We start from the raw sequence: 13,614 nt of genomic DNA, 5'->3' as shown, positions 1-13,614 counted from the left end.
TAATTTCCCTTGGATTATTTATAAAATCAAAAGTGTGATTTCATGACCAATAAATAATTTTGTTGCTTTACTTATAATTTCCCGATAAGTAATACACAACACACCTGCTGCTGCCCATAAAGTTGCTGTGATGGAGGTTGTGAAAAATGAGGTTGTCTTGGTAGGTATGCCCCATTTTGCGACTGCAGCCCTAGACTGGAAGTCTGTAAAAATGTGTCAATTTAATTGTATTAAGAATGAAATACTTATAAAAGTGACTTAAGAAATCCATATAGCATACCTGCTGAGGTGAATATTGATGAATCTTTTGCTGGTGTTCATAAGAATGTCTGTATACGGGAGTTATTGGACCATATCTATTTGCTCCTGGTGCTCCAGACCACACACCCATATCTCCAATACCTAAAATATAATTTAAAAAAAATTATAATTATAAAGGAAAATTCAAACGAGTTGCCTGCGCGGCTGTGCCGACAACGAGCTCCATCGCTGGATGCGCGTACCGAGCGCACGGTATCTAAACATTCTAAGAGTTTGTAGACTTATATGACAATATAGTTTTTTAAAGTGTATGGTTTTAAAAAGGTAAGTGTGTTCATGATTTACTATATCTATATCCTTAAATATGAAACCTGACTTCTGGTAAATTTATCATCCAATATTTTGTCATTTTTGTTCAATTGCCATCCTGACTTGACAGAAGATAAAACCGTTCCTAAACTTCACTGGCAAGAAAGTTGCAAAGCCATCTTTATTACTTTTGGCTATCCTAGTATTTTTAAATCAAATTTATGGACTTAACTACTATCAGTGTACCTACCTATGTATTTTTTACTGTTTTGTTTATTACCATTACAAAAGAGTCAAATTACCTGATTGTTCAGGCATGCTGTACATGGGGTCAGGTCCCGCGTGGTACCCTGGATATGAATGCGATGGGAGCACATGGTGTGATGGATGGAGCGGGGCATGTGGTGGCTGCGGTAATCGTGGTCGCGGAGGATAGTTGCCGTATTCATGATAGTCTGCAGCTGGTGGGCCTGCAGGTGGCGGGACAGGCTGTGCACTGTTCGTTATCCCGCCTGCGCCGCCTCCCCCAAACGATGCCAGTTTCTGGATAGAACTATCTTGTGCCACGTTGCTCTGTGTATATGGTTGTCTGAAACTAAATATGCATATTATTATTTCAAACTATACAAACTATTACTCGTTTATATTTAGGTCGTTACATTTGAAATTGGGAGTTTTTTTTGTACTGACCACTTTCATCACAAATTTCTCCTCTTTGGTAACATACATATAGTCACGTCTATATCCCTTGCGGGGTAGACAGAGCCAACAGTAATTAAGACCACGTTCAGCTGTGTAGCTTAATGATAGAATTAAGATTCAAATAGTGACAGGTTGCTAGCCCATCGCCTAAAAAAAGAATCCCAAGTTTATAAGCTTATCCCTTAGTAGCCTGTTACGACATCAATGGGAAAGAGATGGATTGGTCCTATTCTTTTTTGTATTGGTGCTGAAACCAAACACTTTGGATAAGAATTCCAAATTTAAGTTTATTGGCCGGGTGCGCGACGACAGTAAGCGTTCACAATTATGGCGGACATTGAATGTCAAATGGGCGGCCGTCATTAAGTAACAAAGTATAATATACATTAAGTAACAAGTACAAGCCGAAAGTCTTTTCAATAGTATTAAATCCTTGGTGCTTGGTTTTTTTTGTCAAACTTGATAATCTTCGAATTGCTTGATATTTCAGTTTGAACTTCAGAGTCACATATATCTTTGCCACTATATACATATCTAATGCAGATGAATGATTTTCCTTCATTTCCGACACGCGAAAATATATTAACTTGGCATGCTGTGTCAATTTTAGTACTATGAATATTTTCCATCATTTCAATAAAACTTGATTCGTAATGAATATTAAGTAAGTTTGCTGTATTTTTTTCTTTCTTATTATTGCGTTCCATGCATCGTTTGTATCTTAAAATGATAAATTTGCATTAACAGCTGTAGAGGTGTATATAGTAGGATATATTCTTGGGATGTAACTAGGACTGTCCTGTTCATCAGCTTTTTGAAGAAGAATTGAAGGCCATTGAGGAAGCGGAGCCATCGCAAACCACTTCCGAGTTGGCTTCAGGCTTCGTTGTTAGTGATAAAACTATTTTAACCCACTTGAAACAAATTGGGAAGATTAAGAAACTTGAAGGGTACTGAGTGACGCACACCGGCAAATGCGTGTCGACCGCTGCGTTACTTAACCAGCACAATAATGAAGGGTTTTAAATCAAATCCTTACCTGTGATGAAAAGTGGATTCTCTACGATATTTGGAAACGCTCATCACAATGGCTGGACTAATGGCCAGCCAGCCAAATCCTGCTCCAAGCGAAAATTTACCCAAAAAGGTTACCTACTTTGCTCTAACAGAAAACCATTTTTTTTTTTTCAAAATTTGGATAACTTCTTCAAAAAAAAAAGAAAAATTCATCTCTGATAGGGCCTAATTCAGTCCAAACCGCCTTCGAAGATTTTATTAATTGCCGTCCGAATGGGTTTTTTTTCAGAAAGGGATCAATGAACTACCTATGAGATGGCAAAAGATAGGAGAAGAAGAAGCATAGAAATTATGGTTCTTTGATTAAATAAATATATTATAATAAAAATATTCGACTTTTTTTCCTTCTATACCAAATTTCATATGTAACAGTAGTAGTAGTAATTACCTCGGATTAAAATTATAACAAAATTAAATTTATTAACAAAACAATTTCAATCTGAGTAAAAAGCGTGGGGTGCCTGATGTAGTAAATATTAAAATCATTCTATTAGCATATATTTATGACAAGAGAGTTATGAAAATGAAGTAAAATGCACCCCACGCTTTTTACTCAGATTGAAATTGTTTTGTTAATAAATTTAATTTTGTTATAATTTTAATCCGAGGTAATTACTACTACAACTGACTATAACTGATTGTTCGACTTGCTACTACTGAATTCCTTTGTCATTAATTTTCTATTTTTTAGTTTGATTAGCAATAAAAGCGTAGTTTTTTAGTTTTTTTTTTAAACTATTATTTATTTTCTATTTTTTAGTTCGATTAGCAATAAAACGCGTAGTCTTTTAGTTTTTTTATACAATAATTTTTTGGAAGTTAACACTTCTGGTAGATCTCCTGAATGTAGGCCTACATTCAGGAGATCTACCGGAAGGTTGGAATAGCGCTGTGGTAATTATATTGTACAAGAAAGGATGCAAGACGGACTTAAATAATTATAGACCCATAAGTCTGCTATCACAAACCTACAAGCTCTTCTCCAAGATTATCACCACCAGGATAACACCTAAACTGGACTTCTACCAACCAATCGAGCAAGCAGGCTTTAGAGCGGGATACAGCACAATAGAGCACATTCTGGCAATGAGAGTCCTCATCGAGAAAACTACCGAGTATCAAATGCCACTGTGGTTGGCATTCATTGACTATAAAAAGGCGTTCGACAGCGTGGAAACTTGGGCCGTACATAACTCGCTAAGGAACGCAAGAGTTGATCATAGATACAACCAGCTGATCGCCAGAGTTTACCAAAACGCTAAAATGAAAGTGTCAATACCGCAGATGACAAACCCTATTAACATCAAAAGGGGAGTAAGACAGGGAGATAACCTATCGCCTAAATTGTTTACGCTGGTTGTCGAGGACGTATTTAAAAAACTGAATTGGCAAAAACGAGGTATTTCCATATCAGGTGCACGTTTAACCAACCTTCGATTCGCGGACGACATAGTCTTATTTGCTGACAACCCTACTGAACTACAAGAGATGATCGAGGACCTACACAACACATCATTACGAGTAGGACTGGAAATGAACCTCGATAAGACCAAAGTTATGACATCCGAACAACAAAACAACATCAGGATTGAAGTAGGAGGGACAGAAATTGAGCAAGTCCAAAAGTATGTGTACTTGGGTCAAGAAATTAAAATAGGCAAAGAGAACCAGTGTAACGAAATCGACAGACGAATAAGACTGGGGTGGGCAGCCTACTCCAAGCTTGAATATGTTTTTAACATGAACCTGACGTCACGACAAAAAGCCCAAATTTTCGACCAGTGCATACTACCCGTCCTGACATATGGCGCCGAAACCCAAGAAGTGATACACAAGCTTGGGGTGGCACAAAGGCATATGGAGCGGAAAATTGTAGGCGTCTGTCTGAAAGACCGTGTGACCAATAAGGACCTAAGACGGCGCAGCAAAGTCACGGATGTCGGCAGAAGAGTTGCGAAGCTCAAGTGGGAGTGGGCTGGTCATATTGCCAGGAAGTCTGAATCTTGGTGCAAAAGATTGCTAGACTGGAGACCTTGGGACCAAAAGCGACCCAGGGGAAGGCCACAAATGAGATGGAAAGACGACATCAAGCAGGTGGCGGGCAGCAATTGGACTCTTACTGCCCAAAATAGAGAAGAATGGAAGGAGATGAAGTCTACATCAGAATGCTGATAGAAGAAGGCTAAGAAGAAGAAGAAGAAGAACACTTCTGGTATAACTATCTTACTAGAAAAGATTTTGGAACCATGCGCCCATCGCCGGCGGTTTTCACAACTTTCTTAAAGTTATATGTGGCCTGATTGGATTAAATCTCATAATATTCTCATCATCATGATTCTTTTTAGGCGATGGGCTAGCAACCTGTCACTATTTGAATCTCAATTCTATCTTAAAGCCTAATAGCTGAAGGTGGCTTATCAGTCTTTACAAGACTGTTGGCTCTGTCTACCCCGCAAGGGATATAGACGTGATTATATGTATGTATGTATAATGATTGTTAAACCCAGTTGAAAAGAATTTTATAGTTTTCGATTGTGGCCTTGCCAGGAATCAAACCACAAGATTAAGAGGCAGATTGATACAGCAACAAAAATATTTCAAACATACCTCCACCGCCTTTATAACCAGGAACGCAACAATGTTTATCTGAAGACATCGTGGCACTTTTGTTGTAAAATCTGTCTTTCACAAATCAAACACAAACTTGGGAGTCCTATCTCAAATAATCAGGTACTTTTTACAGGAGTCCTATCTCAAAATATCTGCACAACACAGTGAACACAGTCAGAGTCCAATCTCAGATGATAAAATCACACGAATATCCGGAAGAACAAAGCTCGACTCAACGGGAGATTCCAAACTCCAAATAACGACAAGTTATCAGCATAAAACAAAGTGCAAATAGGTAAATACACAGGCATCCAGAAAGAAAGTTTACAGGTGTTCGAATCGAATTCAAAACTTACTGCAAAATTTATTTGACATAAATAAACTGTCACTCATTTTCCAAACGAGTATTACAGTGTTGCTATTATAAATAGGCAAAAGATACCTAATGTTAATTCAAGAATTGCATTAATATGTTAAATACGTATTAAATATTGCAAAGTTCTGTAGGTAGTAACTTTATTCTTGTATTATTGTAAAATCAGTTGTTCAATTTTCATTTATTACTTTTGTTTTATTACTTATATATTTTTTATTGTTTTAAAATATTCTACTAATTCTACTATTGTTTCTAATGGTAATTCTAAATGGAGCGATGCGATGAAATAAAAAAGCCTCAGGTTAATAGTAACATTATATGGAAATATATTTCTTTTTTTTAGGACTCATTATACGTCAGAACTTCTCGGTTTCTTGTATGGAAATTGCTAGCTCTGTCTCTCTTACTCTCCTACGAAGGATCTAAAAATGAATTTATTAATCCTGGCAGTTTTAATAAGGATAATGAGAAACTCTTATCAAAATATTGCATTGTCATCGGTCCTTAATACGTGTGCAAAGTTCCAAGTTGATCAGACGTTTAGAAACCAGTGAAAATTAAGCTCAAAGATTCCGTTACATACATACCTACATACATACATACAACCCAAGCTAATAAAAGCGTAGTAAAAACCTAATATTACATAAAGCATATATTTTTTAAATTTGAAATACAGACGCACACGAGGCATTATATAGCTGGGTCTCACTATATTTCCACCATTATTTATAATTAAGTCGATACTCTAAGATTTTCACCTAACATCATTTTTCCATATAAGGTTACTAGGCTACGACAATTGTATTTTTTTTATATCGACAATTATTTTCTAATATCACTTGGAACCATTGTCAATTTTTTTTATAAATTTATTCTCTAAGTTTAAAACATAACAAAAAATACCGAGGTCATCCAAGTACTGATACATTATTTGGGTCAATGGAAGATTAAGTAATACATACCTATTATCTGCAGTATCTTTATTATCAACAGCTACTCCAGATGCAGAGTTACCAGCAAAGCTGTCCGTTCCACCGAGATCAGTAAGTCCTTCCAACATACCGCTTCCATCATCACCAAATAAATTATATGAGTCCATCACTCTTTAAGAGTGAATACAAATTATGTTCTGTTGAAGAAACCAACTATAGTTTCGTAGGCCCATTTTAAACGGGATTTTATTTCTGAAAACAAGGAAAGCAAGTTTTGAATCCACTGAACCAAACACTAAATTTTAATTGATGAATAAAAGCCGGCCAAGTGCGAGTCGGACATGTTCCCTTGCCACGTTTGTTACTTAAATATTTATGTACGTTACGTTCATGTTTCTACATGTTTATTTAAATCGACAAAAATATATTAAGTTTACGTTTAACTTAATACATGCTTTATATTTTTCAATTTTTTTGTTTTTGCAGTTATAACAGCAAAGGGAATAATAATTTGTAAAAATTTTCAGTTTTATAGCTATAATGGTTTATGAGATACAACCTGGTGACAGGCAGACAGACGGTAAAGGCTTAGTAAAAGGTACCCGTTTTCACCCTAAAAACTATATCTACTTCACATGATACCACAGCATTTGAATACAAACTAATTTAAACAAAAGGTATTGAGTATTTATTTTCAAAAGCCAAATATAAATAATTATAAAAAGAAATCCTTTTAAGTGATATTCAAATTGGACAGGCTATATTCTAACATTAAGCCAATTAGTCTTTTTAAGACTGCCGGCTCTGTCTACCCCGCAAAGGATATAGACGTGATTATATGTAGTATGTATGTATGTACAAATATAATTATTGAGAAATGGACGATTTATCTTCTCAGATCTTGGAGTTCGTTGATTATGCATGTGTAACTAAGGGGAAAAGCTATACGCTTATGAATTAGGGTAACATAGAGCGAAATAACTTTTCCCATACAGTTATACAGCAAAGTCCCAGCACCAACTTAATGCACATCATTATGGCAGTGAGCTGAAAAAGTCATTTAGTCTTAACGAAATAACATATCACAGTTTTCCTTCTCCTGGCATTAATCCTTCTAACCTCACTGGAGAGGAGCCCAGGGTAGTAACACCATGATCATAGATGTGTCAAGTACCATATAGTATTTTTAATAAAATTAATCACTAAAGACTGCTGTAATTTTAATTAAAATACTATTTTTTTTTATGACCATATTTCATTATTATGTCTACATCATCTTTCTTCTTAAAAATTAAACAATCATCTTCCATGATAAAATCAACAAATAATATATCTCAAGATGAGATTACATTATTTTTCGATGCCAGATACATTTGTCTCAGTTGCAGTGAAATGTGACCGCTAAATTCATCTGCTTGTCTTCCCGATGTACGCCAAGGCACTTCACCTTAAACTTGCTGTCTTTTTTTTATTTTCCAAATAGTTTCTTTGTCTTCAATTTGAAACATTTTTCTTGTTTGAACAATTTCCAGTGATTTTTCAAATGTTAGATTTTCTTCTCTTAGTAATCTTTCTCTTATGACGTCACTTTTCTTCTTTTTCCACATACCACATCAATCACTTGCCATTTTACTGTTTTAGTTTTTATAAAAACTGACTGACTATTAGTCATCCTTCCATAACCTTCCATAAGCTTCCCGGCTAGTCATTGACTATGTAGGACTCAAATTCACATAAATCCAACGCCAACTACCTAGTGCCGGGAATGTTTCCACAGTCACGGCATGGAAACCTCATCACAGGGTACACTCTCCTCCAAAAACTGGAGAGTCAGAAAAAGTTATTGGTTCAGTCTCCAAACTACCCGCTTTGAGAATCGCTTAGATAATTTGGTCATGTGAAGAGGATGAATTAAAATTGTTTTACTCAGATAAGATACAAGGAAAGTGTAAACGGAAACGATTGAATGAGGCCTAGATCCTAGACCACATGATCAAATCCTGACGAAAGTTTATTTTAATATTTAAGTACTTTATTGTTATTAACATATTTATTTTAAAAAATAATATGCAAGTTAATATTCTATAAAAATTTTAAATGTCTACCTGTTATCCCTGTTAATATTGAGCAAAATAATATGAAAAAAACAATACGTTTATTGTATGTATGTCGCAGGAAAATGAAGTAACCAGAGAAAATAAATCACAATCACAATAACTCTGGAATCACGAAATCACGGCATATGTTGAATAATTATTTACGACGCTTTCTTACTAAAATAGTCAGTGAAATGTCGTTTCACTAAATTAAATCTAGTGAAATGTCAGAAAAACGGATACCTCCGAGTAAAAATCGTCCAATGCATCTCTCTACCCAAACGGACACAGCCGCGCAGCCGCGTCACGAATATGAGCGAGGGCAGCTCATGCTCCTGGCAGCGAAGCGGTAGCCGATGGCACCGTATGGTTTTAGTGGGTTCAAGCCCCACATAACCCGTCCGGCTTCCCGTACCTGGCCGGGTAGACGAACGGCTTTCCACACGTAAGAAAAGGTTAGGTTAGGTAAGTACTTTTAAAAGGACTTAGCAAGAACCTTTTTCATTCTTTATTTCACTAGATTTAGATGAGTGAAATGATATATCACTAGATTGAAATAGTATTTTGTCATATCACTATACTTTTTTAGTAAGAAGATGTATTAAATGGGAATATTCACCATCTTCCGTAATTTCGTGGTATATCTAGTGGATTTCGTGAAATCTCTGATATCCTCATTTCTCTGCGACATGTACAGTACATATTATTTAGTTTTAGAGGAAACGGAAATACATAATTTGTGCTTTTTACAGCTTTCTAGCTATCATGGTTTATGAGATACAGCCTAGTAATAGAGTCCCGTTTTTCCCTTTTAGGTATGGAACCGTAATAACAATAGCATCGATAGCCGTTTTGATGCAATATCCGAGTTTGATAACGACTAGTCGATCAATACTGTCAATAGTGTTTATAGAATAGAATAGAATAAAAGAAGAATCATTTTATGTATGCACTCGAAATCTGCATTAACAGGCATTCTATTAAATTCCTAAGAAATCAATACAATGCCAGGAAATGTATAAAATATTTTCAACATTTCTTGCTCTTTCTACATTGTACTAATAATAATGACGTGATAATATGTACCTTAGTAGATGTGGGATGTTTATAAAAGAAAAACTCTCTTATAGCATAAAAATACATACACACAAAAAATCAACCTCTTTCCCTTGTATACTTCTTTTGCTTTATCCACATTCATAAGTCTTCATGTAAGCTTGATGGTTTCTGGTATTCTTGACTTGACTTTTTGCCTGAAGTAATTAATTTGATCAAGGTAAGTTTGTTTCTATTTACACTCTTATTTCCACCGCGTTTATTCTGCTATCGTGCTTCTTCTGCCACTCACAACTTGGTCTCAACATTAATGTATGGGATATTAATGTAATGATCAACACACCCTTTGGCAAAGCCAGGCCATATTTTTGGGCAGCTTCTGAATGCTCATAGTTCCATGAACCACATTCCCCATGTTCACTCTCCTTTCAATATCACTATAACACACTCCATCTGATCTAAACTTTGATCCTAGATATACAACTAATAACCAATGCTTTTGCTTTACTTACATTCACTTTCATTCCTTTGTTATTCTTTAAAACCTTCATACATACAGTTTACCATCTCCCATAACTCCTCAGCTGATGACGCTAGTATAACCTGATAGTAGGGAAAAAGAAAAGACATTTGATGAGTAACTCATTCATCCTTAATTCAATTTCAGGCTCTTTCAAATCGTCAAACAACTATCCATAGATAGAACAGCCATGGTGACTCAATGTGCCCTCCATTTATCCAGGCAAAAGCACTCAAATCCTCATATAAAATTTTTTGTGCTTGTATCTGCACTGCACTGCTCCCTTCATGCATTGTGTAGTGTTGTAGTGCAATAGTATGTTAAGCTGCCATCATTACTCTCTCTGCATAGGTCTTTACAAGAGCAAATTGAGATGATTTTGTAAACAAAGAAACTAGTGCCGTGGTGTGGTTAGAAACAGAAATAAACCAATATAATTAAATTGCATTCTAGCTTCCAATAAAACTATTCTTGTAGTTTAATGGCAGTGTTACATTAAGTAGCTAGCAGTTTTATTAAACTTAACCACTTGGCTGTTACTTTATATAAGTTGGTCAGTGACATTTATTGTAATAACAAGATTTTTAATTTCTTTCTTTCTATAAAAGGATCCCTAAAATTTCATGAGAGATCACAAAACCTTTGTAGAAATGGAATAAGTCCATGTAATACCTACTAAATAAAAATTACAACTAAAAATTAAAATTGATTTGATTGAACATATCCTGACCATCTAAATAATCTGTATTGAAGATCAATAATATATAGTGTAAAAAGATAATAAAGTAAAGATAAATCGTGACAATTTTTTACGGATTCATTGCAATGTCTAATTTCGCTAACTTTTAACTGTAGCGTCGAACAAAAATAACGTGACACTGATCAGTGCCCAACGCCATATGATTAAATTATGTCTAAAGGTTTAGTCAGTAAAAAATTTAACTTTGCTAAATCTTGTCTTTATATTTACTGTTCAATTTAAATTTAATTAAGTTCTGTTAATTGCGGCGTAAAAGAAAGTACATTCCCAAGACAGAGATTGAAACACAATGCGACGATGCACAAGACTGGGAGGAACACTCACAAAACTTAGCGTTAGCCGCGATAGTGTTTTGGATGCCATAGCCAATTGTGGGGACTGTCCAGTTATTTGAAAATGAATCCACAGAGAACAGTCTGTGACAACATTCTTTTATTTTTAAATTGTATTTACTAACATAGATTATAAGCTTTTGTAACTAACACTTTGGATCATGTTGTCTGATTAATAAATGTTGTTATTTACTGTTTAATACATTTATAATTGTTCATATTATGATGGTTAAATAAAAAATAAGGCAACTTATAGGTTGGTTACCCCTATTTAATAAAATTTTTTCCAATATCCAGAAACGAAAACTACGAGCTTAATATACATGCAAAATTATGATAGTTTGTTTCTGGGTAAAAACTTCTTTAAAGCTAAATTGAAAGAGTTAGCATCGATTTCAAAATGGCACACATCCGTGCCTAAGGCCACACGCAAAAAAAGTGATGGCACAGATACGTGTCATCCGCAAGGAATCAGTTAACCTTTTATGTTTACATCACATGTCGAAGACTTCAACTGTAGAAATATTTCCCACAAATCTGATGTGTTAAATTACTCTCAGATTGCCCTACCTTAGCCCTATTAGAGCTTAGACCTTTGACAGTTTGGGAGGCCAAACATGTGTTAAGTCTGAGTAGGTAAGTACCTACTTAAAAATTTGGTAACAAACCCATTATTATAAAATAAATGAATGATCACTTCAAAATGCAACATAATATAATGCAATTGGGTAGGTACCTACCTGTACCTACCTAATTCATGGTGGACATCTCACAATAAACTTTTATGTTTCATAAGTAATGTGAAGTGTCCAGGATGCCCAGTAAGATGGCAGCATAGCGTCTCTGCACTACAACATAGATTCTTTGGGTGAAGAGACTGCCGCCAGCCCTTGGATCACCCGTTACCTCATGGAGACGCGTTGAATTTTGAGCCATTTGGGCGTTTGCTTCTGGCCCCATGGACCCATTGTCTCAACAGCGAAGGGCGCAAAATATTATAAAATTTCAAGCAAGTACCTAGGTTCGTACCATATCAAATCGTTAATATTTTAGAATAAATACCTACTAGTTCCTACGACCCGCTTGTTTTTTTCATATGAAATATATTGTGCTTTTTGCCTTTCCAGGTTCATAGGTTTGATCACGGGTAGGTACCATTCATTTTGTTATTTTACTCCGGAGCATCCGACACCTACTGCAGATTACAATTGGAAACGAAAAAAGAAGAAAGTAAGAGCACATAGGTAAAACTAGGTACAAATCGTAAATTCCGCAATCAGGAATGTCTTACCAGTTTTGATAACAATTCTGATCCAAACGTAGCACAGTTTAAATAGGATACTGTGAAAAAATTTTGTACATATTCAATACTTACCAAAAACGCCACACAACAAGGCTGATCACAAAATGGATACCATACTCAAGAAATCCATCCACGATTCTATATTATAGATAATAAGCTACGGCGGGCAAATATAAAGATAATTTGCTGGAAGTAAAAGTTAATATAAACTGTCTTCAATTACAAAACGAGATTCCGCACTTATAGAAAGGAAATAATGCACTTCAGATATCTCACTATACGCCATTACTCTCCATCCATTTTGTTTTCCACAAGTTATGTCTTTTCTTCGATAATTTGCTTGGTTTTTTTTATTTTCTTTTGTCTTATAAGTGCCAGGCAAAGAACAACGCTTATGCAGCCTGACCATTAGTGATAGATCGCCTCTACCTACCTCGACCTTCGTGTGATGTGTGTCTTAATTTTTATGTCGTTGGATAAGACGTGGTATACCAATTTACTACAATGGAGAACTGCGCAACGTGTTAAAACACAATAAATTAAACTCTTCTTTTTGCAATTTATGAATTTTTTGCTATTACATATCATGAAAATTGTTAGGTATTACTAAACTGTCTAAACTAAGTGTAAAATTTATGTAGTTTATTAAAATCAATTCAGAGGTTTAACTGTGAAACACTGTGATACGAAATACAAATAACAAATCAACAAAAGTAATATATAATATAGCTAGGTGTGCGTATGCCTTTTACTCGCATGGCTCGCAACATTACCAATCAATCGCTGGTCGCTAATCGGCCGGACGGTGCCTCGGCTGTATTATTAGATACAGTAATACCCCGACTTACGCTACCTCGACTTACGCGAATTCGGAGTTACGCGATTTAATTTTCTCGTCTATTCGTTTTCTGTTTGAACGTCGCGTAGTCAAGGTAAAGCGTCGGCGTTTGTTTCTGACTCCTCCCGCCTGCATTATTATTCGTTCAGTTAATAACAGGCACAGACGTGTAGTGCGGAATCGGCGCGTAGGTACATAAGTTACGATTTTGTGTTTTTTTGTGCGTTGTGCGACGACCTGAGATATTTACTAAGTACTATGGCATCCAAACGAAGTAGAACCGACTCTTTTCACTTGGTAGAAAAATAAATTTAGAAGTGGATAGTGATGATGTTCAAGAGCTGTTGGATTCATACAATGAGGAGCTTACAATTGAAGAGCTCATGACAATGCGTGAACAAGAGGAAGAAATTGATAAACATGATTCTTTGGATCCAGTTCA

The 13,614-nt window shown here is 35.5% G+C and overlaps 1 protein-coding gene across 4 annotated transcripts in view; it reads right to left on the bottom strand.

Annotated features, from left to right (window-relative positions):
* Positions 1–12,654, bottom strand: part of LOC106143076 (chromodomain-helicase-DNA-binding protein 7) — a 46,803-nt gene extending 34,149 nt beyond the window's left edge. For all 4 annotated transcript variants that reach the window (XM_060946511.1, XM_013345046.2, XM_013345047.2 and 1 more), the window contains exons 1-5: positions 12,407–12,654; positions 6,298–6,519; positions 873–1,165; positions 281–402; positions 105–203 (exon numbers count right to left, since the gene is read on the bottom strand). In XM_060946511.1, the coding sequence (XP_060802494.1) occupies positions 105–203; positions 281–402; positions 873–1,165; positions 6,298–6,434 (651 nt within the window). In that variant the 5' untranslated portion in view covers positions 6,435–6,519; positions 12,407–12,654. The remainder of the gene's footprint in view (positions 1–104; positions 204–280; positions 403–872; positions 1,166–6,297; positions 6,520–12,406) is intronic.
* Between the last annotated feature and the right edge of the window lie 960 nt (positions 12,655–13,614).

This window comes from Amyelois transitella, chromosome 2 (assembly GCF_032362555.1).
Source record: "Amyelois transitella isolate CPQ chromosome 2, ilAmyTran1.1, whole genome shotgun sequence".
Classification (NCBI taxonomy): domain Eukaryota; kingdom Metazoa; phylum Arthropoda; class Insecta; order Lepidoptera; family Pyralidae; genus Amyelois; species Amyelois transitella.
This window is presented reverse-complemented; position numbering and strand designations above follow the sequence as displayed.